The 26,409-nt window shown below is 46.5% G+C and overlaps 1 protein-coding gene across 1 annotated transcript; it reads left to right on the plus strand.

Moving 5' to 3' along the window:
* The first annotated feature begins 2,113 nt into the window (after nucleotides 1-2,113).
* Nucleotides 2,114-26,409, plus strand: LOC110596652 (ankyrin repeat and BTB/POZ domain-containing protein BTBD11-like). The gene is made up of 6 exons (XM_021718226.1): nucleotides 2,114-2,169; nucleotides 3,530-3,579; nucleotides 4,875-5,024; nucleotides 24,845-25,049; nucleotides 25,346-25,489; nucleotides 26,397-26,409. Exons 1-6 carry the CDS (start codon nucleotides 2,114-2,116, stop codon nucleotides 26,407-26,409), a joined length of 618 nt encoding a protein of 205 aa, XP_021573901.1.

Raw genomic sequence — 26,409 nt, forward strand, 5'->3', positions numbered from 1 at the left:
TAGGTATGCAAACATTGATCATACAGGTACCCTTGTTGATGAGGTATGTCCCTCCCTCCCCTAGCAGTTTCCCTCAACTGCCAATCCCACCCCCCTCCCCTGACAGTTTCCCATTACTGCCAAATGCTTTCTTATAGTATTATGATTGTTCATGTTCTGCTTATGAGTGAGAACACACGGCACTCTGTTCTTTGTTTCTGTGATAGATCACTGAGAATGATCGACTCTAAATTCATCCAGGTTGCTGCGAAGTCCATACCGCCTGTCGAAGCTGGACTGGATTTTAAAAATGCGCTACATATACACAATGGAATATTATGCAGTCAGAAAGAAGGACAAATATATGGACTTCGCAGCTAATAGCTATCTTACTTGGTTTTCTGGTTGTGGAGAAACAGCATCCCGTCCCCCTGAGCCAATAGCAGATCGTAGACACAGAGAGAAGCCAAGATGAGAGTGGAAGGATTTCAGGGCATCTGTCTGCCAAGGAGCCATCTTATACATACAGGAAGCTAGACATATGGAGGGAGACAAAAATGTACCCCCAGTGGGCCCCGTGAGAGACAGAATGCCAGGCACAGTCGGCCCAGGGTCCACCCCATGCAGCAGCCCTCATATTTTAGGTTGAGAATGACCTAACCCAAAGGTTGTCTTGCACAAGATTTTGGAAAGAGGGTCCACAGGGCTGTTTGAATCCAGACACTAAATAAACAAAACTGTACATCTGTGGGAACAGGGCATTTATCAGGCCAGAGGCTTTAGGTATATTATCTTGTTAATCGCCACAACAAACCCATGAAGCAGATCGTGTAGCCCCTCTCTGCAGACGCGGAAGCCGATGGAGGGGGAAGCTGTTTGTCCAGGTTGTGCAGAGGGCAGCAGCAGGATGGAGCTCGGCTCTGACGGTCCTGAATTGTGCCCAGCTCACTTGGCCCCACCTTCCCACCAGGCCAGTCCCAGAGCAGAGAAACCCTGCAGGGGTGGGAATGTGGACATTCAAAGGCTTCAATTTGTCACTTTTAAGTCCCATCGACCCTTTTGGGAATTCGAATGAACTTCCGCCTTAGACAGATGCACAACACACCACAAGTAATAGAATTTCAGGGAGGGCAGGACCCCTCGAGCCCGCTATGGATCCTGGCTTGTGTTCACCTGCTCTCCAGGGAAACCATTCCCTTTTGGTGTACTCAGAGTCATAGTTGAAGCTCCATTCCCTCTGTCTTTAAACGTGGGTCTTAATCACCAGGCTGAACCTTGTCCTTGGCTCCAATAATGGGAACGGATGAGTAGGCCAAACCACAGGCCTGCATCTGATGTTAAAATAATGATGCTGGGCCACCTTCTTGATTTTTACACAGAACATAAATGCTTAACTCCAGTTTGTGTGTATGCCTCACGTAGAGGCCTCCAAAAGAAAAAAGAAAATGAAGTCCTGGTCTATAATCCTTGCATAATAGATCAATTATAGATTTCCCAAATCTCTTTAATCTAGCTCTCGAAGCTTTTTTGAATAATTATATTTCCACATTTACATTTCATACCCCTCTAAAAGAAGGATAAATAATTCCAGGGAAATTGTTGATTCTTGTGATAAAGCAGAAAGTAGTCCAATACTGAGTGAGCACACATTGAGTCTCATCTCCAGCAACCTGGGTGGGGACCTGCTGTTTGCTTAGCACGTGCAAAATACTTTGATACCCATGACCTCATTTCACTCCTGTACTCCCCTCCAGAATTCCTGTAAGGAAAATAAGGCCATTCCCATTTCACAGACGAGGACACTGAGATGCAGAGAGGTTCTGTGGCCTGCCAAAGTTCAAACACAGTGGCAAGTGGCAGAGCCAAGACTGAACCTCTGGGTTCCAGACTTCAAGTCCCGTTTGCTTGGGCCTTAACATGTGAGGCAACATCTTAAGATGAGAATCTGGGCTAACTTGCTACAGATGATGCAAATACCAAGGAAACAATCCTGTGAGAACAGGCGAGTCATTTGTACTGTTAATTAGTCAACCGTCTTTTCAGCATTCAGGGCCCAGCTCTTGGGTCTCTTTTGCCCTGACCATCAACCCCTTCCCCTAAATGGAGGGTCTCATTCCCCTGAAACTTGGGTCCCATGTCAGACTGGGTTGGGACTCCCTGGTGCTTTTTTAGCGAGCTCTTCAAGGGATGGTAAGTCCCTGAATTAAGAGTCAGAGACATCAGGGACGTCAGATGAGGAACTGGCCCAAGATTCATTTCCGTGGCAACAGTGACTTGTCTTAGCCCGTGACTTCATGTCGCGGCAGGTGAGCAAAGTGGAGAGAGCAAGGATGACTCAGTGTGTGCCTGCCTGGGCTGGTCTGGAGAATGACGCAGCCGTCAAGGCAGAGGCAGGAGGCCGGCCTTGGATGGCGGCATTCCTGGGAAAGTCTTATCTCTCCTGAAAGCTGAGAGTTCCTGAAGTGTAGCGCCAGGCAGTGCCCAGTAAATGGTGAATCTGTGTCATCCAGTTAGTGCCAGGCTGCAGAGCGGCACGGTCCACGGTGCTTTCAAGTAGCCATCTCGACCCACTGCAAGGCAAGAAATCACTTTCAGAACTGCAGCCAGTATTTTTTTTTTAATGAATAAAACAGAAGAGAAGAAACGTGAAAAGGCCAAAAAAAGAGAGAATGCTCACATGTAGTAAGGGTCAGTGTCATTTTCCATGAAGTTTTTAAAATGAAAAGTGTGTGTGCCCTAGACTGTGATATAAAATATATTCTTATTCTGAGTCACGGTCAAAAATGTTTGAAAAAAAAAATGGTTAGAGAACAATCTTAGAAAGAAAATTTACTTGACAATTTCCTGATTATAGGAACATTGAAATCATTAAAGGTCATTTATATCATTCATATATTATTCATTATTCACCCAAAAAGAAAAATCCAACTACTAGAGTCGCCCTCCCTGTTGTCTCAGCTTCTGTTAGGTGTGAAGGTAAAAACGTTTAGGAGAAAGTGAGTAGCTCAGAGTGGCTGGAGCCAGTAATTAGGCAGCAGGGGCCAGAGGAAGGTGACAGGGCCTGCTTTACAAAGGCCCCCGTCTTCAAAGGAGGGGCCATGGTTTGCCAAGGTTGTGTCATTCAAGCAGGGTGAGCGAGGGTCTTGAGCTACTGGCCTTGGCATTCTGTCTCCCCTCCTGCGGCTGGCTTAAACCATCCAGCACTTAGATATTGACACTGTTTTATTTTTCCCAAATTATTTCATCGATGCCTGTCTTACCTGTTCAGTGAGTTTGTAAATGACTTGAATATGTCTTCGGCGTCTTTTGCGGCTCCATAATGCCCAGCAGGGTTGAAAACACAGCAGGCACTCAGTAAGTGCTTCCTATTTATTAACAGCCACTCATGCTTCAGATCCCTGAGACAGCCCTTCATTCCTAATCTTCTCCTCCCACAGAGCATTATCAGGTGGTTTTATGGTTGTCTGTCTAACAGTCTGTCTCCTTCACTTAGACTGAGAGCTCGCTGAGCACAGGAATCATAGTGCTCTGTCCACCACTGTGTTTTCAGCCCCGAACAAAGCACAGTGTCTACCTTAGTCATTGTATCTTCAGCGACTGGTAGGTGTGTATCTGTTAGTTTTTGCCATAATAATGGCAAGCAACAAACAGTCCCCTTGTCTCCGTGACACACCAAATAAGCATTTGTTTATACGGGCCGGTTGGTGGCAGCTCCAAGCTGGTTATAAGGTTAGTTCTGGATCTGCTCTGCGTTTCTCGCTCACCTTGGACCACTGGCTAACCAGGGCATGTTTTTTCCATGATGGAGGTAGAGGTACCCGAGAGCAAGTTCAACTTACAAGCACCCTTCAGGCCTTTGATTCCATCATGTCCGTTAACATACCTTTGACCAAAGTAAGTCAGGGAGTCAAGGAAGTACACGCAGCTTTGGGAGGTGAAGGATGGCGAAGGGGAGAGTAAATATGTCTGAATACTCTACCCAGGAAAGTGCTCGGGTTCTTACTAAACTTTTAAAGAATGGAAAGGAAGGGAAGAGAATAACTGGATTCCAGGGGTTCCCCATGGGTATTCACCGTACAAGTTACAGAGTCCATAGGGACTCTTCTGCCTCCTGACATAGCTCTGCAGAGAGACCAAAAGCCTTGTCCAACGGGAAGCAGCTCAGCCACCCAGAGCTGACTTTATTGGGTAGACTGAGCAAGCCCTCAGAAGCCATTACCGGCAGACCCTGCTCCCCCAGGGCGCTTAGGGACCACAGCTGCCTTGGAGGGTCACAAGAAGCATCTCTGAGTGGATTGAAACCCTGCCAGGCCCAAGGAGAGGATTCTGTTGTGTGTCTTTTGGAAACGTGTGTGTCCGGACGAATGCCTACATGCTTGTTAAAATTAGCAGGCAGGCCGGGCTTGGTGGCTCAGCCTGTCATCCCGCGCCTTTGGGAGGCTGAGGTGAGTGGATTGCCTGAGCCCGCGGGTTCGAGACCCACCTGGGCAGGTGAGACCTCATCTCTACAATAAAATCAAAAAATTAGCTGAGCGTGGTAGCGCGCGCCTGTAATTCTGGCTACTCGGAAGGCTGAGGCGGAAGGATCGCCGGAGCCCAGCAGGTCGAGGCTGCGGTGGCCGGAAGTGGCCACTGCACTCCAGTCTGGGCGACAGAGTGAGACTCCAACTCAAAAAAAGAAAAAAGAAAATTAGCGGGCAGGACTTTGGGGTGACCTTTCCAAACAGCTGGACATCTACTTCCAAAAGGAGTCCAGAGCACTGGTTCCCACGTTGGCCCTGGAGTACCAGCTCTGGTGTGGTCCAAGGTTGTGTAAGGTTTTGCACCCCTCCCTAGGTTAACTGAAAAATAACAGTCTGTTTTCCTTTCGTTCTCTCTCTCCCTTCTGCCTACAGGGGTGCTGTGCCTGCCAGACAGCCTGAATCTTCACAGAGACCCACAGCGGTCAAACAAGCCGGGAGAACTGCCCATGTTCAGCCAGTCAGAGTTGAGGACCATCGAGCAGTCCTTGCTGGCCACCCGCGTGGGCAGCATCGCGGAGCTGAGTAAGTGAACGCTGGCTCCCCTGCCCTCGTGCCTTGAGACCCATCCTGTCTCTGCCTCAGGTGACACGTCATCATCCCATCAAACCAATGCCAACCTCACTACTTTGTAATCAGCCAGGTGACACCTTTTATTAAGCACCTGCTGTGTACACTAGACAGTGCCAGTGGCTGTGGGAAAGGTGGAGAAGGAGCCAGGCAGGCCTGGTAAATTTCCTGGCTCTGCCTCTCATAGGTCAAATTCCTCATCTCTTCTGAGCCTCAGTTTTCTTTTCTATGAAATAAAGAGAATAGCAGTAACTAACTCAGAGTGTAGTTGTGGTGATTCAGTGAGTCCATAAAGGTGTCAACCTAAATAACAAACAGAGGGAGCTTCGTCTGTTTGGGAATAGACGTTGTAATGGGACTACACATGCCATAGCGAACTATGTTATGTGCATAATCAGGAAGAAAAAGGAAGACAACAGTTTGTAAAGGAAAAGCGGGAGGGTTACATGAGTGTTTTGCAATAATTATCCTTGACTACAAGGATCAATAACGAGGGTGGTGTCCAAGGTTAGACAGGCAGTTCCTAGTCCGAAGTCCCTGTAGAAGTAGAATATGTGTGTGTAAGGCTGCAGTGGCCTCTGTGCAATCCTGTGATTTCTGCAACCTTCTGTGATAGCTCTTGTTATTAGGCCTTTGTACATGGGAACCTTCCCTTCTTGGCCTTCCCTGGCTCTGTTTGTCAGAGTTTTTAAGTGAGTCTTTTCGATTTTCACAACTTTCACAAGGGCTTTGCCACAGTGCCTGGATCACATTAACTACTGTATGAACAGTGGCCAGTCACTGTGGACTTCCACAATAGCATTCACTTAAAGCCTACGTCAGATCATGTCTCTCCTCTGTTCAGAATCTCCCACGGGCTTCCCATCCAACCCATAAGAAAAAGCCAAGCTCTCTGAAATTGCCTCCAGGCCTCCTAAGGCCCTCACCCGTAGACATCTTCTTCTACCCTTCTCTGGCCCCTTTTTGTTCCTTAGACAGAGCAGGCATGTCTCAGGACCTTTGCACTTACTGTTACCTCTGCCTGAACTGCTCTTCCTACAGGTGTCCACATGGCTCGCTCTCATTACCTTCAAGTTTCACCCAAATGTTACCTTCTCAATAAAATTTTCCCTGATTGCTCTATTTAAAACTGTAACACCCTGAGAATCTTTGTCTTAGTCAGTTTGGTCTTCTATAACAAAATACCGTAGGGAGGGCAGCTTAAAAGACAGATAATTATTTCTCAGAGTTCTGAGACTGAGAAGTTCAGTATCAAGGTGCTGGATAATTTGGTTCCTAGGGAGGGCTCTCTTCCTGACTTGCGGTAGGCCGCCTTCTTGCTATGTTCTCACATAGTGGGGAGAGAGAGAATCTTCCTCTGCTTATAAGGCCCCATTCCCCTCATGAGGGACTCACCCTCACGGACTCCTGTAACCCAAATACCATCGCACTGGGTGTCAAGGCTTCAATGCATTGGTGGGTGAAGGGGACACAAGACTGCAACCTTTATCCATAACAGCCCTTGTCCCTGCTCAGTGCTTTGCTTTTATTCCCAGCAAGAATTATCCTATGACATATTATTTTGTTTTTTAATAACCGCTTTATTGAGATATAATTCATGAGCAGTTTACCTATGGAAAGCATGCAAGTCAACAGTTTTTCGTGTATTTACCAAGTTGTACCACCATAACCACAATCAATTTTAGAATATTTTCATCACCCCAACAAAAAGCCATTAGCAATTTCTTCCCTTCTCCCTTCCCCCAGTCACACTTGATATTTTACTTAGTTTTTTTTTTTAATTGGCTCTCTCCCTACTAGAATATATTCTCCCTGGAAGTACAGATGTTTGAATTGTTCACTGATGTAACCTCAGCACCAAGTAACTTCTTGGCACAAGTAGACCCTCAGGAAATATGGAGGAAGGGAGGAAGAGGGAGAAAGGGAGGGACGGAAGGAAGGAAGGAAAAAAAAAGCAGAAAAGTGGAAAGAGGGAAGCAGTTAAGGTTGGGGTGCCCCAAGTTTGAATAATAATCTGTCATGCTTGTGCACTCCTAATTCAATGCTGTGCTCTCTAAGTCTGACCAACCAGAGGAAAATCATACTGTATTTACTTATGATCCAATTGATTATCAAGCAGTTTAGCTGAATATTGGCTCCCAATGGAATTGAAGCATTGACTGCAGAAATGCTAGGTTATGATAAAGTAGGAGTTGGTATTGAAATTCTAACCAACTGAACTATGGAGAGATTTAGGACCAGAGTGCACCATGTGCCTCTTCCCAGAGGAGTTCCCTATGCACCCAGGACAGGCATCCTCCATGGAGCGTAAGGCCTGCATCTCTGGAAAGGGAATTGGCAGCTGGTCCAAGCCACAGGAGGCCTGCAGGGTCACTGGAGAGCTGCTTCCCTGGCCCCTGAATTTGGAAATTGCACTTTCATTCCCTTCAAATCCCTGAAGTCACAAGATGCCTCTGGTAACCAGGCCTTCTAGCTTCGGCCAATCCTAAGATTGTTGTTCAAACTTTTGTGCTGAGAAAGGCCAGTGTTGAGGTGTGGAGGTTCAAGAAGGCTCTGATGGCCTTCCTTCCCTGAGCTAATCCATCTGTATTCCCTTTATTGCCAAGTGCAGTGACTCACGCTTGTAATCCCAGAACTTTGGGAGGCCAAGGAGGCAGGATTACTTGAGTCTAGGAGTTCAAGACCAACCTAGACAACATAACAAGACTCTGTTTCTACAAAAAAAATTAGCCAGGTGTGGTGGCACACACCTGTAGTCCCAGCTACTCAGGAGACTGAGGAGAAAGGATCGCCTGAGCCCAGGAGGTCAAGGCTGCAATAAGCTGTGATTGTGCCACGACACTCCAGCCTGGATGACAGAGGGAGACCCCTACTCAAAAAGCAAACTTTGGAGTGTGATGACCCCTTTGGCAATCTGATGAAGTCTATTTTTAAATGCATAATGTACATAGGATTACAAAGGAAACAAATTATTTTAAAATTCAGTTATCAAAACATATTTAATATAAATAGTGGTAATAGCTGTTCTGTGCTGTTGTTAGTACATGATAGAACAAGACCTAGCAGCAAGTCTGGGGACCCCATGACTTTGAGGTAATGTGTGCGAATGATATTTTGAGATATCTGCAACAGGTGGAATGACGGATGAGGAATATCTGCATTTTATTTTTACTTTGTTTTTATTTTTGAGTCGGGGTCTCAATCTGTCATCCAGACTGGAGTGCAGTGGTACACTCACGGCCACCGCAACCTCCATCTGCTGGGATCCGGCGATCCTTCCGCCTCAGCCTTCCACGTAGCCGGAACTACAGGCACGCGTTACCACACCTGGCTCATTTTTTATTTATTGTAGAGACAAGGTCTCACCAAATTGCCTGGGTGGGTCTCGAACCAATGGACTCAGGCAATCCACTCACCTCGGCTTCCCAAAGTGCTGGGATTACAGGCTGAGCCACTGAGCCCAGGCTAATTTATTTTTATTTTTGAGTCAGGGTCTCACTCTGTCATCCAGGCTGGAGTGCAGTGGCATGATCACAGCTACCGCAGCCTCAACCTCCTGGGCTCATGCGATCCTTCCACCTCAGCCTTCCACGTAACTGGGACTACAGGTACGCGCCACCACACCTCGCTAATTTTTAAAATTTATTGTAGAAATGAGGTCTCGCCATGTTGCCCAGGCTGGTCTCGACCTCCTGGTCCCAGGCATTCCTCCTGCCTCAGCCTCCCGAACTACTGGGATTACAGGTGTGAGTACCGCACCTAGCAATATCTGCATTTTAATACACACCCAAGATATTCCAATGCAGAGGGCCCAAGCAGCATCCTTGGGGAAATACTGCTCTAAGAAGAAATGCCACACATTTGAGGAACCACAAGTTTCCAGGGCATGCTCATGACCCTAGAAATTTAGACTCTAGCTACAGAGTTGGGACACGCTGCTTGGACATCACCCTGGCAGAGACCCCGCCCATCTCTAGCACCTGGAATGCACTCTGCCTAATTCTGGTGCTCTCTTCAAAGAAAGGATTTGCTAAGCAAATCTGCAATTCACCAACGCAGGCAGCTGCAGGAGTGACTTGCCGTATAAATTGTTTTTAAGGACAATTTGCTCTGTAAATTAAACGCTGTCATCGTTGAATGTTGACTTTTGCATATGAATTGTTGGCACACAAATGGGTGTTGCTAATTGCGAGTGGGCTTTGTACATTCATTAAGTCAGCGCCTTAGAATGTGTGCACAGAGAAGCACTTAGATAAGTCACGTCGGCAACTGAATGTAATAAAATTGCCTCTTTTCTGATCTGACTGTAATTTTGACTGGCTTGCTCTGTGTTCTGAATCAATACAGCCTTGCTCTTTCTGTGTACACAGGGCACTGTTCTTCATATTCAAAGGTTGCTCTGCCAGTGTGGGTGGTAGAAACCACTGTTTTTTCTAGCAAGGGTGAGATGGAGAGAGCCTGTCCCCAGCCATCCCTGCTCGTCTTGAAACAGGGACATGACTGGCCAGGGCCAAGCCTGGGGCCCCCTCTTAATAGCTATTAATACTAATGGCAGCGGCTGGTGTTTAATGAGCTAGGAACTATGGTAATCTTTATAGGAATGATTTCTCGTGTGTTATTATTATGTCCATTTGGTGATCTGGGAATGGAAGCAAGAGGAGTTTAAACAACTTGTCCAAGATCAGCCACGCCCATAAGTTGGAGGACTCGAGATGAGATCCAGGCTTTTTTATTTTTTATTATAAAGATGTGGGGTATAATACAGAGTTAGGCATACAAACGTTGATTATGCAGATACCCTTGTTGATGAGGGGAGGGTACCCCTCCATCCCCTAGCAGTTTCCCTCAACTGCCAATCCCACCCCACCTCCCCTGGCAGTTTCCCACTACTGCCAGTCCCTTGTAGTGCAGTGACATACTCACGGCCACCCCAGCGTCGATCTGCTGGGCTCTGGCGATCCTTCTGCCTCAGCCTTCCAAGTAGCCGGAACGACAGGCACGCACTACCACTCCCGGCTAATTTTTTTGATTTATGGTAGAGACGAGGTCTCCCGATGCTGCCCAGGCTGATCTCGAACAGATACACACTTACCTTGTGTCCCAGTTGCCTAAAGTATTCAGTACAGTCACGTGCTGTGCGGGTTTTTAGACTAGGAGCCCTAGGCTTTACCATCTTGCCTAGGTGTGGAGTGGGCTAGACCATCTAGGTTTGTATGAGTGCACTAGGATGTTCACATAACAATCACCTAACGAAACATTTCTCAGAACATATCCCTGTTGCGAAGCCACGTGTGACTGAACTGAGATAAGGGACCACCCTGCAGATTGGGGCTCCTCCCAGTAACCCTTGCCTGTTTTCTCACGTTCCATTAATATCCAGAACTGCCCTGATCAGCCGGAATGTCCAGAGCATTTACCTCTGTCCAGCCTGTTACAGCTTGGGGTAGAAACACATCCATTCTTTCTGGAACACCTATTGTGTACCAGCTGTTTGAATATATTCAAGCTGGTGTTGTTCCCATTTCATAGGTAAGAAAACTGAGACTTAGGAAGGATGAATGTCTTGTCCAGTGCCACACAGCTAGGAAGTGGCAGAGTCAGAATTCAAACTGTTTTTCCTTTTTCCCTGTGCTATGCGGTGTCCAAGTCAGCTTTGTATTCTGAGCACCTAACACATCACCCACAGCTCAGGAAATGTCTGTTGAATGTCAAATGAATAAATGAATGGCCTGAAGTGAACTAGTCTGTGAAACAAAAACTGAGGAAAGTGCTACAGGTGTGTGGGACTCTTAATGAAATCCCAGTCAAAAGTGTAAATTTTTTATTGAGTTGAATTTTGAACTCAGGGGCCTAGAACCTGAACCTATGTGGGTTCTGAAATACGGACTGGAAAACTGAATCGGACCACAAAGGCCCCCAGCCTGGCACAGGCTTGTAATTCTTTGGCCCTGAGCCCCAGGACGTTTGCAAATCACTGAACTTCACAGTCAACTTAGAGTGGGACACAGTCCGGGGGTCTCCTTTCCTGAAGCAGTGAGTGGGGCTGGGGAAGGCAGGCCCCTCCATCCCCTCACTGGCCGAGAGGAGGCAGCGGCCCTGGCTTCTCTTACGGACCAACTCGACTCTGCATTTGGTCCCATTCAGCTCCATATGTGTGTCCTCCTAAAGCCAAGACCTTGTCTTGGCTCTTTTGCCTGTCACCCCAACCTTGCCCTCAAGCCCCCAGCTAAACCCCCAGTTGACAACATTAATTATAGTGTTGACTTTCTGTTGTTTAAAAGGAAAAAACATAAGAACTTCATTGTAAAATGTCTCTTCCTGTTGTCTTTTCACACTGGGCTATGAACTTGTCCCCACTCAATTAGGCAATCAAAGCAGGGCCATTAATTTACAACTGTGCTTAAAAAGCTTTTCTGGGTTCTCTCCTCAGTGTCACCAGAAAGAAAAACAAACCAAAACAGCCCTTCTTGCTTGGACAAAGGGGTCTCTCCTTGTTTGAAATGAAGAGAGAGCCCTGCTGCCTCCAGCCCCCAGGGTGTACCTGTAAACTTCTCAGGTAGCAGAGTTGCCATTGGCTTCTTGATATTTCTTGAATATTTCATTCAGTCTTCCACCACGGGGCCTTTGCACCCGCTGCTCCTTGTGCCTAGAAAGCTCTTCCCCTGATAGTCTCCCTCACTTCATTCAGCCTTTGCTAAAGTGTTGGCCAGGCACGGTGGCTCACACCTGTAATCCCAGCACCTTGTGAGGCTAAGGTGAGAGGATCGCTTAAGCCCAGGAGTTTGAGACCAGCCTGAGCAACATGGCGAGACCTTGTCTCTACAAAAAGATTAAAAAATTAGCCAGGTATGGTGGCGCACACCTGTAGTCCAAGCTACTCTGGTAACTGAGGCAGAAGGTTCACCTGAACTCAAGAGGTCGAAGCTATGGTGAGCCTTGATTGTGCCACTGCATTCCAACCTGGGTAACACAGTGAGATCCCGACTCAAAAATAAAACATTTTTAAAATAAAATGTCACCTCTTCAGAGATGCTCTTCTGTGACTGCCCGGCTCACTTATCCCTCCCCCATCACTCTATATTCCCTCTTCTGCTTTGATTTTCTTCCTGGCACTAATTACTACCTGACATACTATATCTTTATTTGTTTATTTTCTGTCTTCCCCACAAAGGCTATAAATCCTGTGAGAGCTGAAACCTTTTTTTTTAAATTTAAAATTGTGGGGTACAATTCAGGGCTAGGTATACAAATATCCACCTTGCAGGTAACCTTATCGATGAAGTGTGCCCCTCCCTTCCCCAGGCAGATACTGACTACTGTCAATCCCACCTCCCCACCCTCACTCCCCTCCCCGCAGTTTCCCACCATTTAATCCTTTTCTTTTTTGAGTTGGAGTCTCACTCTGTCGCTCCCAGCCACGGCAGCCTCGACCTGCTGGGCTCCGGCGATGCTTCCGCCTCAGCCTTCCAAGTAGCCGGAACTACAGGTGCGCGCTACCACGCCTGCCTGATTTTTTTATTTATTGTAGAGATGAGGTCTCGCTGCCCAGGCGGGTGTCGAACCCGCGGGCTCAGGCCATCCACTCACCTCAGCCTCCCAAAGGCGCAGGATGACAGGCTGAGCCACCGAGCCCGGCAATCCTTTTCTTATAGTAATATGGTACCTGCATTCCCAGTGCCTAGAACAATGTTCAGCACAAAATGGGTCTCAGTGAAAATTTGAAGAATGGCAAATTTCCCACTGAATCCAGAGTCCAGCCTTCTGTTGATCTGTCGCTCTGTTCCTTCGTCTCTCCTCTGTAAAAACAAATCTCCCAATACTCTGTATCTAATAAACCTGGATTATACATGCTATTCTTTCTTTCTTCCTCTCTCCCTTCCTCCCTGCCTCTCTCTCTGTCTCTGTCTCTGTCTCTCTCTCTCTCTCCCACCCCTCCTCCCCCCCCCTTTTTGTTCTGCCTTTCTCAAGAGGAGGAGTTTCAGTGATGCAAATTAAATACTGAAAAATGCCTTGTTCCCTCTTCTGTGCTGTGTGACTTAGGACAAGTGATCTGATCACTCCAATCCCCAGTTTTACCATCTGTGAAAAGATGATAATGCCTTTTCCTTCAGGGTTGTGGGAGGTAAGGGGTAGCTGACCACGGATAAAAGGAACGGTAGGGAAGGGAGTGAATGCACGGTCTCAACATGGGTTTGGGCAGAAGAAGCCTTGGAATGTGTGAGCCTTTGTTCCAGAGTGGTCATCCCATCCCTGGCATGCAAGAGCAACAGTTTTTTGGAGGCTGCACAGATGAGCCCGTGCCAGGCAGGTTAAAGTAGTGTTTCCCCGGGGGTGGCACAGGCGATATCGTAGATCACGTGCAAAACACTTTCTAATTTTAATTGCTATGGATTTTTAATGAATACTAGAAAAGTATTGGTTTTCCATTTATGGCACTGATATGAAATTTCCTTTTTAAGCAAATTTATTCATGCGAAGAAATGATCCAATTTAAAGAAAAATATTAAGTAAATAAATTGTGGTGGCAGCCCACAGATAGGAGAGGTATCATGAGGGCAATTCCCAAATGACTGACAATTGGGAAACAAAATTACCAGTGGATTGATTTTTCCAGTCGGCTTCTAGAACCAGATGTCAGCTGCCCAAACTCAGGGCAGCCAGTGACAAATGGTTTTGTTGTTTGAGGTCCATGACGCTGTCAGGGGAAGCAGCAGAAAGCACGGATACAGAGTAGCATGTGAAGTGGAACCAGGGATTGCAGGGACCAATTGTATCTCCCGTGGCCAGCCCTCCTCAGAGACATCTCTTTTAGGGGTCTGATCCTGGGACTGGGCCGATGATGCTGATGCTGGTGATTATGGTGATAATGATGGTGGATGAAGATGGAGAGGATGGTGTGACACAAAGAGTAACTCTGAATACTTAGTACTTCCAGTGTATCAGATCCTGTTCCAAGTGCTTTAAATGCTGTATATGCGTTGCTTTATTTAATATCACAAGGCAAATACTAGTGTTGTCCCCATTTTACAAATGAGTAAACCAAGGGTAGATACTTTGTATGTATGACCTGTTTAATCCACACAACAAAGTCATTATTAGGTCATAATCATCCCCACTTCAGAGACATCAAATAAATCACCCAAGGTCGCATAGCTAGTGAGTGGCAGGTTGGAGGCTCAGACTCAGGCAGTCTGAGTCCAAAGAGCATGTTCCAGCCGGGCTCGGTGGCTCAGCCTGTAATCCCGCGCTTTGGGAGGCTGAGGTGAGTGGATTGCCTGAGCCCGTGGGTTCGAGACCCGCCTGGGCAACTTGGCGAGACCTCATCTCTACAATAAATCAAAAATTAGCCGGGCGTGGTAGCGCGCACCTGTAGTTCCAGCTACTTGGAAGGCTGAGGTGGAAGGATTGTCGGAGCCCAGCAGGTCGAGACTGCAGTGGCCAGACGGCTACTGCACTCCAGTCTGGGTGGTGAGACTCCAACTCAAAAAAAAACAAAAAAAAAAACAAAGAGCATGTTCCCTCACCACATGCCACACTTTGTCACTCCCCCTTCCTGCCCCCGCACCCCGGAACAGGACACCAAATTAGGCATAGCCTCTGCTTTTGAGGCTCGGTAGGAGAAGCAGATGTGTGGATGATTAACTGTGAAATGAGACAGAATTAAACAAGTAACATGTTAGACATCCCTAGCAAGTGTTTCAGTACACAGGGAGAAGGGGATGAAGTTCTGACTGAGGGCATCTTGGAGGGCTCCATGGAAGAAGTGGCATTTGGCCACAGCCTTGAAGGCCTTTAGTAGTTGGGAGAATGCTGGAAAGGGTAATCCAAGGTGGGGAAACAAGGACACAAGCAGGGAGCTTGGAAATGCAGAGCAATCTGAACAGTGCCCTGACAAGCAGCGAGAAGGTCAGCTCAACCAAGGCAAAGGTGCCTCCTGTGAAGCTGCCCGGCACCCCGGGGGGAAGTGAAGGGATAATATGGCGCCCAGCACGTAAACTCTCTTCTCATCTTCACTCCCCTTTGATTTTCCTTGGTTTGAGCTTTTCAATGGGAGCTTTTGGAAGAGACAAACGGGGAAAGATAAGTGTATACCCCTCCACCCCAGATGGAAGGTACAAAGTAAATACCACCTCAGTGAGCTTACTATTCTGGAAATACAAGTTGCACATGCCATGATTCAAAGAAACTACAGACAAGTTGGGCAGGAATGTCATCCACAATCCCTCTGCACAGAGAAATCCTTGGTCAATACTTGGGTTTTTTTTTCTCTTTGTGTTTACTTGTGCATAGTTTTTAATAATGCAATCCTGATGACACTGTATGCGATTTTGAATTTTGCTTTTTTATCTACTTACCATTTTAACATGGGGAGTCTTTTTTATGGTATTGCAGTTATATGTAGCCATCTTAAATGGCGGCATAAGTTTATTATTTTATCATGTGGATGTACCAGAGTTTATTTAATCATGCTCCTTATTTTTGAACATTTGTTTGTTGAATTTTGGATCCTGTAATAAGGTTTGGGTGCAAATCCTTGTGCATAAAGATTTCGCTGTATTTTGAATTCAAACACTGGGACAGATTCCCAGAAGTGGAATTACTGAATCAGGACTTATGAGTATTTATTAATACCATTGCTACATAATGCTAAATTGCTTCAAGATGGACTGAGAACTGGCCAAGGCTGCACCGGGCTGCCTTTGAAAGAGGGGCTGGGAACAGTGTGGGGTGACGAGCACAGACGTCAGAGTCCAACAGACCTGGGTAGGAATCTTGTCTGCCTTTCACTAACTCTGTAACCTTAGACCTCATGTTTTCTTATCTGTAAACCACTGTTCCTCAGCTTTGACAATATTGACATTTTGGGCTAAACTCCTTGTTGTGAGAACTGTCCTGTGCATTGTGGGGTGTTCAGCAGCTTCTCTAACCTCTGCCCACTAGATGCCAGGAGCAGCCTCCTGGACATGGTGACCAAAAATGTCATCGGACTTTGCCACATGTTCCCTGGAAGGGAGAATCAACCCAGTTGAGGACCACCCCTGTAAAATTGAAATAATATTGATGCATACCTTATGGAATACTGGAAGGATTAAAAACAACTTGTTAGGTGCTTTTCATAGTGTCTGGCACAGCTGTTATTATTGCTAATAGTAATAGTGATAATAATAGTTTCCCACTGCTAAATGCTGCAGAAGAGACCCTGGGGAGGACAAACTGGAACAACTTGAAGGCCAGTCCCCACTCTAGAAGCCTCTGGTTCTTTGATTCTTTGGCCAAGCATCCAGTAATTCCTCTGTTCCTCTCAATCTAGTGATCACAGGTTGGCCTACTATTTAGAAATGGAACTGCAACAGACGCCTGCAATCCTAGCTATAAGGGAGCCCCTCAGTCCTCACTGGCCCTAAGCCTAGAAAAGGAGCTGCCTGAAGTCCAGACACCTACATTGCTCCAGAAGGGGAATTCACTCTAGGCTACTCCTAACCCCCAAAAACCAAGCTGCTGCAGCATGACACCATTTTGAGAGCAGAGTCACCAGCAGACTACATCCTGCCCTGGGGCCTAATAGCCCCTGCATCTTCATATCTCTGGGGCCCAGCTGACATCTTCCCACGCCCATCCAGGGGGCTGCAGCATGTGACACCAATTGGACCCAGCAATGCAGCCATATCCTTAGCACCCAAGCCCACTCAATGCCCTATGTTCTGGGGAACAAGTGGTCTTGCACATCAGGGAGGCTACCCCAGGACATAGGAAGCCAAAGTGCATGCTCCCCAGAACCTGACAGCTGCCTGCCCAGGGCCACCACTACAATGACCTCGTCCCCTCTAGCAGTCACCTTCAGGCCCAGGGATCTGAAGATTGGGCCACCAGTCTCAGCACTTGCACACATCACCCAGAAGCCCGAGGATCAGCCTACCTAGGGACTGCTGCCCCCAACACTCATGTGCACCAACTGGGGCCGAAGGAGTGGCTCAACTAAGGGCCCACCATCCCTGCTGCCCAGTGAACCTGTCCCCCTAGTAGTGTACCCTGTACCTTTGAGCACTACTAGGGGGACAGGTTCACTGGGCAGCAGGACCTACCAGGACCTACTGCCACCACTGCTGGTACTCGTGTGCTTTCTAGGGTCACAAGGACTAAACCCAGCAAAGCCATACCACAGCCTTCACAAACAATCACATTCTAAAGTACCGAGGAACATGCAGACACTGCAGACATTGACTACAGCTGAAGAAATCATACAGAGACTACACTCCTGCACCCACCCAGGACCAAAGCCTACCCAGCCAACACTACAGATTCCTCTACAGGAAAAGGTCTTTTCCTACAAAAGCTATTTCATAAAAGCTACTTCTGTCACCCAGGCCAGAGTGCAGTGGCATGATCGCCACTCACTATATCCTGGACCTCCTGGACTCAGGCAGTCCTCTGCCTCAGCCTCCCAAGTAGCTGGGACTACAGGCATGTGCCACCATCTTCAGCCAATTTTTTTGGTAGGGATGTCTCACTATGTTGCCTAGGCTGGTCTCAAACTCAAGGCCTCAGGCAATCCTCTCGTCTCAGCCTTGCAAAGTGCTGGGATTACAGGTGTGAGCCACTGCACCCAGCCTACTTCGTAAAATTAAAAGAATCAACCGTTGCAATAGATGCACAGATGTCAACATAGAGATACAAGAAACATGAAAATGTAAGGAGATATGACATCTCCAAAGGAACACAATAATTCTCTAGTAACAGACCCCCCAAAAAAAGAAATCTTAAGGAAACAGCACATTACAAGAGAATACACAAGAGAGTACAAAGAAATCAGGAAAACAGTTCATGGTCTGAATGAGAGATATAACTAAGATAGACATAAAAAAGAATCAAACATAAATCCTAGAACTGAAGAATTCAGTGAATGAAATAAAAATACACCAGTTCCCCGGGGTATAGGGCACTGAATGGGCTTCAGTGATAGACTAGATCAAGCATTAGAAAGGGTTTCTGAAATTGAAGACAGGTCTTTTGAGATAACCTAGTCAGACCCCAAAAAGAATAAAGAATAAAAAATAGTGAGGAAAGCCTACATGACTCATAGAATACTATTAAACAAAGAAATATTTGCATTGTGGGATTCCCAGAAGGAGAAGATATGGGAAAAGGTATGGGAAACCTATTTAATGAAATGATAGCTTAAACTTTCCAAGTCTTATGAGTAATATAAATATACAGATGCAAGAAGCCCAAAGCTCTCCAAATAGATTGAACCCAAAAAGGTCCTCCCCAAAGCACATTATAGTCAAACTTTCAAAAGACAAAGAGAGAATCTAATAACAACAAGAGAAAGGTAACACATTATATATAAGGGAATCCCCGCCAGATTAGCAGCAGATTTCTTATCAGAAGCCTTAGAGGTCAGGAGACAATGGAATGATGTAGTCAAGGTGCTGAAAGAAACAAAACAAAACAAAAACCTGCTCGCCGAGAAGACTGTACTCAGCAAAACTATCTTTCAGAAAAGAAGGAGAAATTAAGTCTCCACGAGAGCCAAAAACTGAGGGAATATCACCACTATGTCTGTCGTACAAGAAGTGCTTAAGGGAGCTCTACATCTGGAAGTGAAAGGACAACATCTACCATGTGGAAAACACATGAAAGTATAAAACTCACCAGGAAATACAGAAATGAAAAAGAGAAAGGAATCAAACATTATTGCTAGAGAAAAATCACTAAACTGCAAAGATAAGCAGTAAGAGAGGAAGAAGGGAACAAAGATATACAAAACAATTAAAACAACAAAATGACAATTCTAAGTGCTCACTGATCAGTAACCAACTTAAATGTAAACAGTTTAATTTCTCAATTAAAATATGTAGACTGGCTGAATAGATTTTTTTTAAAAAAGACTCAACTATATCCTGCCTATAAAAAAACCTCTTCCCCCATAAAGACACACAGACTTGAAGTGAAGGGACGGACAAAGGCAACCCACACAGACAGAAACTAAAAGCATGAAGGAGTAATTATATCACACAAAATAGACCTTCAGTCAAAAAACATAAAAAGACACGAAGGTCATTATATAATGATAAAGCAATCGATTCAGCAAGAGAATATAACAATTATAAATATGAGAGGGGACCTCCCCCCCAAAACAGAATTATCTTTTGGAGGGCAAACCCCTTATATACTCGGAATTTATTCCTCTGGATCAAACAGTCAAACCGTTTTCACTGAAGGTTTTGAGAAGGTTGCATTAGGATTTGTAGAAGAAACATCCCAAGTTGTGGCAAACAGGTGATTGGTTCTTCCACCATGATGATGCACCTGCCCACTCCATGCTGAGTGTTCAGCAGTTTTTGACCAAAAATGGCATGCCCCATCCTCCCTATTCACCTGATCTCACCCCAAGCGACTTTTTTTTTGTTTCCCTGAATGAAAAAAGTCCTCAAGAGGAAACATTTTGCCCATGTGGAAGAGGTGAAACAAAAAATGGCAGAAGCCTTAAAAAGCATCAAAAGTGATCATTTCAAACACCTTTTTGAGCAGTAGAAAAAGCGTCTCAATAGATATATTGCATCAAATGAATAGTACTCTGAAGATGACCAAAGTTTAAACAGGTAATAAATACACATTTTTTTATAAGTAAAGTCTGTTTTTTTGAGGTTCCCCCCTATATATGCCCAACATTAGACCACCCAGATATATAAACCAAATATTATTAGCGCTAACGGGAGAGACACAATAATAGAAAAAGAGTAGAGGAATCCAACAACCCCACTTTCAGAAATGAATAGACCATTCACACAGAAAAATTAACAAAGACATCAGAGTTAAACTGCACTCTGGATTTAAACAGACATTACAGAGCTTTTCCTTTACCAGCTGTAGAATATACATTTTTCTCAACAGCATTCTCCAGTTTGGACCATATGTTAGGTCACAAAAGAAGGCTTGACAATTTTTTAAAAATAGGAACCTTATCAAGTATCTTTTCAGACCACAAAAGAATAAAACTAAAAATCAGTAACAAGAAACTGTATTTGAAAACTGTACAAATACATAGACATCAAAGATTACACTCCTGGTTGGGTACGATGGCTCATGCCTGTAATCCTAGCCTGTAATCCTAGCACGTTGGGAGGCCGAGGTAGGAGGATTGCTTGAGCCCAAGAGTTCAAAACCAGCCTGGGCAACATAGCAAGACTTCATCTCTACAAAAAAACAAAATAATTAGTCAGGCATGGTGGTGCCTTTCAGATTTCCTGGCATTGACCCTGCCTCCATGGTATGCAGGTGTGTAGCTCTTTCCAACTCTGTGCCCTCTGAGAATGCCACTACCGGCAGATGCCAGTGGAAGGCATACTGAGCTGTTCTACCAACACTCCAGGGATGGCAAAACTGCTTGGGATCCCTGGGGGTCTCACGGCAGTGCTGCCATCTGGGGACAAAGACCCCTCCCTTTGCCCTCTCGGGGCAGCCTGGCGTGGGGAGAGCATGCCCTCGAGAGCCAGCTGGCAGCAGCTTGCAGCCCGATTCCTGCACTCTGTGGCAGCGATTTTGGTGAGAGTAGATCTCTCTGCCTCACTTGTTTGTAAGATGGATGTGCAACAGGGCCTGTCTCACTGGGTCATGTGGCACTTAAATGGGTATAGTAGTCCTTCTATCGTTCTCAGCTCTATCCTGCACACAAGAAGCTCTAGATGCCGATTTGCTGTCACCACCATACCTCATCCTGTGGCTCCAAAATTGAGCTGTACAGCTTCTCCTCTTTTTCACACCTTTCAGGGAAAAGTTCTTGTAGCTTTGCCAGGGGGCTGAGCAGGAAGTCTGATCTGAGAGACCAGTCTTGTGTTGATTTCAGAACCAGCTTCCTGGCCTTCATCATTGCTGAGTTGATTCCTTTGCCTCCTCCCCGACCCCCTTCCCCACCCCAGCTCTTCCCTCTCGGTGATGTATTTCTTAGCGCCTCCTTGGTCACTTATGCAGACTGACCCATCAGCTACCCTGTCTCCTCCAGGCAGACTCTGAGAACCCCAAGCCGGAAGCTCTGTTCTGACAGCAGAGGCCTCACCCTACCATGTTGGCCCCATCCCCTGGAATCTGCCGTGGCACAAACTTTGGGAGACGTTTGGAATTTGAGCTGCAGATCCTTCATCAGAGTTTTTCAAGGGCCACACCCAGAGATAGGTTCTCTATTCGTGCCTTTTTTGGAAGCACTGAGGTATATCAACAAAGAGCCCAAGCCCTGGTTGTGTGTCCAACTCCAGGCTGGAGTCATAGCTGCCCCTCGCTTTGTGACGCTTGGGCAGATTGTCCCCCCCCATTTTCCCATTTTTGAAAGCGGTGTAATAATACCCACCCCATGTGGCTCTCACATAAATTAAATCAGAAAATGTACCTAAATGTCCTGAGGCATGGTAGGTGCTCAGTGTATTGGGGTTCCTTCCTCTACTACCTCCTTTCCCTCTACTCACCATCCCCACTGAGAAATTAAAAACATTGTCATTGTGCCCAATCCCACCGCAGCTCTCCTATCTTTGAGTTTTCTTCTCAACTCCTTCTCGACTTTCACTGATTGGGAGCACTTGTAGTGATTGGAACTGCGCCTTATTAGATGAGCCTAATGTGAATGTCTGGAGGCTGGCACCTGGCTTTGTTTTTTCTTTCCTCCCATAAAGTATGGTCCCCAAAAGATGAGAGTGGAAAGAAAAGAGAAGCAGCAGCAGCTTCTCAATGTACTCCAAAAGGATGGCTGGAGTGAATAGCTTTGTGGTGTAGAGTCCTAAAAAATTCATCTCCAGCAGGAAGCAGCAAATCAGGTGCCCAGAGGCCAGGTCACTGGCAGGTCTGTCCCTCTACCTCTCAGGCACCCAGTCTCCTGCTCTCACCATCCAGAAAGGAGGATGAACAGGAAGGTTGTAGGCCTAACAGAACTATTTATTTAGTACCAGCATTGTGCCAGGCATTTACACATGTTGCACTTAACCCTCACAACCACCTGAGAGGTATTATTTCCTCACCTGAGAAGTTAAGGGACTCACCCATGTTGATATGGATAAGTGGCAGAGCTGGATTTAAACTCTTTCTCTGACTCCTGCCTGACTTTGAGCAGTAAATTTCCACATTTTCCATCTGCAGATCCCCTTGGGTCTTCCCTGTGATCTCCTAAAAGATAATTTCCTTCCCTGATTATTTTTTATTTGCTTGAATGTGTTTTCCAGGTGTAAGAAATGGGAGGGGCTGGGCTCGGTGGCTCAGCCTGTCATCCCGCACCTTTGGGAGGCTGAGGTGAGTGGATTGCCTGAGCCCGTGGGTTCAAGACCCGCCTGGGCAGCGAGACCTCATCTCTACAACAAATCAAAAAATCAGCCAGGCGTGGTAGCGCATGCCTATAATTCCGGCTACTTGGAAGGCTGAGGCGGAAGGAAAGCCAGAGCCCAGCAGGTCAAGACTGCAGTGGCCGGGAGCGACCACTGCACTCCAGTCTGGGTGACAGAGTGAGACTCCAACTCAAAAAAATAAAAAGAAATGGGAGGAAGAGAGGCAGGCTCCAGGTTAGGTGGGCAAAGATACAGAAACATGTGGGAGAGCAGCTCCCTAAATCCATTTATGTGGCTATGACCAAATTCCTGAGACTAGGTAATTTATGAGGAACAGAAATTTCTTTCCTCGTGGTTCTGGAGACTGAGAAGTCCAAAATATAGCAGCCAGCAGGTTCGGGGCCACACAGTCTGGCTCTCTCTGCTTCCAAGATGGCACCTTGTTGCTGTGTCCTCCCATGGCAGAAGGCTTTGATTACAGAGTGATTCTTTTAAATTCATTTGAATTCTAATTACTTTAAGAAGAAAGGCTCCATTTGATGTGAGCCACTAACACCTCTCTAACACTTGCTATTTGTAACAAAAGAAATCAGAGCTTGAATTCAACTAGACATTAATTACAGTTGATCCTTGGACAATGTAGTGGTTAGGGGAACTGACCCCAGTGTGTCAGAAATCTGCACATAACTTTTGATTTCCCTGAAAACTTACTAGTAATAGCCTACCGTTGACCAGAAGCCTCTCTGTTAACATAAACAGTTGATTAACATGTATTTTGTGTGACATATGTGTTATATATGTATTATATGCTATATTCTTACAATAAAGTATGCCAAAGAAGAGAAAATGTTATTAAGAAAATCATAAGGCAGAGAAAGGTATATTTTCTATTAATTAAGTAGAGTGGTTAATCATAAAGGTCTTTATCCTAGGGGGGCATGTAACAACGTAAAGCGTACCTGGTCCCAAATGAGAAGTGAGGACCAGTTGGAGGCCCAGACTTCACCTGTACACAGCCTGCTTGTGTTGTTAATCCTTACCTGCGCCCCTTATCTCTATAATAAAGTTAAAAGGTCTTCATCCTCACCTTCACATTAAGTAGGCCATGGAGGAGGAAGAAAAGGAAGGGTTGGTCTTGCCATTCCAGGGGTAGCAGAGGTCAAGAAGAAAATTCATGTGTAAATGGACCCATACAGTAAACCCATGTTGTCCAAGGGTCAGCTGTACACTGCTTTGTTTTCATCAAGGTTACTTTTACAGTGACCTTTTATGTCAAGTGATACTGATTCTCTATTTATGACAATGGCACACGGTTTCCTTTTTAAATAGATCTATTTAAATAAAACAAACGGAGTTCACTCAAAATTCTGTAAATAACAATGCAGGTGCTACTTGGAGACAGCCACACTCATGAAAGTGGTATGTGAACAATCCAAGCTTGGGTAATACTGTCCTTGCCAAGAAAGTCACAGCTGCCAGGCCCAGCCAGCGTACTCACAGGAAGATCTTCTCTGGGCGACCAATCTGGGAGCGTGCAAGTTTGGTTTGATTAAGAAAAAGACTCCTTTCCTTCTGAGAAAGCAGGAGAAAAGCCAGACTGTTCCCAGGGTCTGCTGGTGCCAGAAAGAGTGAGGCAGAGCTCCATCCTCAAGGAGCACGGTGAAGTGCGTGGATTCTGGAACCACGTCGCTGGGTTCAAATCCTGGCTCTGCCACTTACGACTGTGTGACCTTGAGAAGTTATTGACCCTCATCGGAAGCCTCCATCTCCTCATCTGTTACATGGGTTTATGAAGGTGTTTATTTTATAGGTGTGAATTAAAAGTACTCAGAACTATGCCTGGCACAAAGTAAGTGCCACGTAAGAGTGAGTTGCTAATCTTAGGAAAGACTGACAAGGAAAAAGATGATTCTAACACAGCACCCTGTGTGCCTTTAAAAGCAAAGTGCAGAGTCAGGACACAGGTGGTTCCAGGACAGTTTCTTGAGGGAACTGATTTACAGTGCCTGGATAATCCGTAGGAGTTAGAGGAGGGAGAGAATGTTCTGGACAGAGGGAATCGCAAATGTAGAGACTCAGAGGCAGGAGCCCCTTCTTGTGACAAGAAAAGCAGCATTGGCCACAACACAGGCTGTGACAGAGGCTATGTCACACACTGAGAGAGGCAAGAAGCGGGAGTTAGCACAGAGGGCTCCCTGTGCCCTGTTAGAAACATTGGCTTCCAGGAGGGTGGGGTCGGAATGATCTCTGCAGCCCACCATGCTTGAAACAGCACCCCAGACCCCTTGAGCCCTTGTGTGGTGAATGAATGAATGCTCTCCTTTCTGCTTGTGTGACCTGAAAGTCTCAGGGACCTCATCAGTTGGGTGAGGGACTCTGAGGACCGGAATTTCTGCAGAGATCTTCAGAAACAGCTTCTCGGCACGTGTTGACTGCCCAGAAGATCTGAACTCTTCCTTCTGTCCACAGGCGACCTGGTATCCCGCGCAATGCATCACCTGCAGCCCCTCAATGCCAAGCACCATGGCAACGGCACCCCACTGCACCACAAGCAGGGGGCCCTCTACTGGGAGCCTGAGGCTCTGTACACACTTTGCTATTTCATGCACTGCCCGCAGATGGAATGGGAGAACCCCAACGTGGAGCCCTCCAAAGTCAACCTCCAGGTGGAAAGGTAAGGACTCCCTTGCCTTGGAGGGCCAGAGACAAGCTCCCCTCCGGCCAACGCAGCCTTGTGGTGGGTGGGCACTGCCTCCAGGGGGACAAGTGTCAGGGAGGGGAAGCATGGTGGGGGTAAGAATGGCCCAGTTCCCAAAACTTGCTGGATGGAGGGGTCCAGATGGGAACTTTGTGCCCGGAGGGGGTGTCTTAGACCCATGTGGGGTCTTTGAAATGGATTGAGATATAGGACTGGTCCCATTTGGGATAAAAATGGCCTGAGTCAGATGAGTGGGTCTGCGCATTCTGTAGGGTACGGGCCCCTGCAGTGAAGGCAGTCTCAGGGGATGCCACCTCCTTGGGTGGGAGTTATCTTCATCTTCCTTTCATCCTGGCTGCTCAGGGACTCCCAGGGGAAATCAGAGGCACCTGCTCAGCCAGCTGTGGGCCTCTCAGGTAGGCAAGAGACTGGATTGCTCTGGGGAAGGCAACATGGCTGTTCCGTGGAGCAGAATTCTCGTGGGGAAGGAAGGAACGAGAGGCTTTGGCTTCTGCTCCCTAGCCCGGTCCCTCCTCTTCTCCACACCTCAGACTCTCAGCCTCACTTCTGTAAACCAGAGGCTGGACTCAGCAGGCCCTGTGGTTCCCTTATAACTGGAAAATCTCAGGATTGTGTGAGGACAGTTTCACTCTCGCAGAGGTAGAGGTTTAGAAACAACTGTAGGGAGAGGAGGCTGCCGGGAGGTATCTTCTCTCCTCCTCACTTCCCTTAGCAACGGGCTCCTAGGTCATCTCTCCTCAGTGTCTCCCTAATCAGACCCCCTCTTCGACACAGGCTTATTTTTTCTCAGTCCTACAGGTGTGACCCCGTGGTTTATCAAAAAAAGTAATTAAGAGAGCCTCCTCTGGGATCCAGACTTCCTGGGCTCAGATCCAAGCTCTTCTCATTTCACACTGGGGGGCCTTGGAAAAGCACCTTCTCCTTTCTTGGCCTCAGTTTCTTCATCTGCAAAATAGGGACACAGAGAGTAAATTTGCATAGGGCTGTTTGAAAGTTAAATTTACAGTGCCCAGCATACAGCATTCCATAAAAATTAGCTTTGATTGTTGTTATAGATATTATCTGTATGCTGACTGCTGAACAAACCCCATCTTGGACTCCGTAGAGTTTTTGCTTCCCAGTGGTTTTGACAAGCTTCTTGGAGGCTGTTTTCTCCAGGATGGATTGGGGGTTTTAACTGGGTTCCTTTACAAACCATGTATCTTGGTTTTCCGTTGAGAGGAAAGATTGGAGCATGGGTTAGAAAGAGGTTGCTGCTATGTCTTCTTCCTCCTCCTCATCCCCTTCTCCTTTTCCTTCCAGAATCATGAGTTAG

This window comes from Carlito syrichta, unplaced genomic scaffold, assembly GCF_000164805.1.
Source record: "Carlito syrichta isolate Samal-C Ts95f unplaced genomic scaffold, Tarsius_syrichta-2.0.1 Scaffold311952, whole genome shotgun sequence".
In the NCBI taxonomy this organism is placed as follows: domain Eukaryota; kingdom Metazoa; phylum Chordata; class Mammalia; order Primates; family Tarsiidae; genus Carlito; species Carlito syrichta.

Coding starts and splice junctions, on each gene's coding strand:
- LOC110596652 (XM_021718226.1), top strand. CDS start 2,114: ATGTCAGACTGGGTTGGGACTCCCTGGTGCTTTTTTAGCGAGCTCTTC. Junction 2,170..3,529: donor AGCGAGCTCTTCAAGGGATG/GTAAGTCCCTGA, acceptor CTGTGTTTTCAG/CCCCGAACAAAGCACAGTGT. Junction 25,050..25,345: donor GTCAACCTCCAGGTGGAAAG/GTAAGGACTCCC, acceptor CGCATTCTGTAG/GGTACGGGCCCCTGCAGTGA.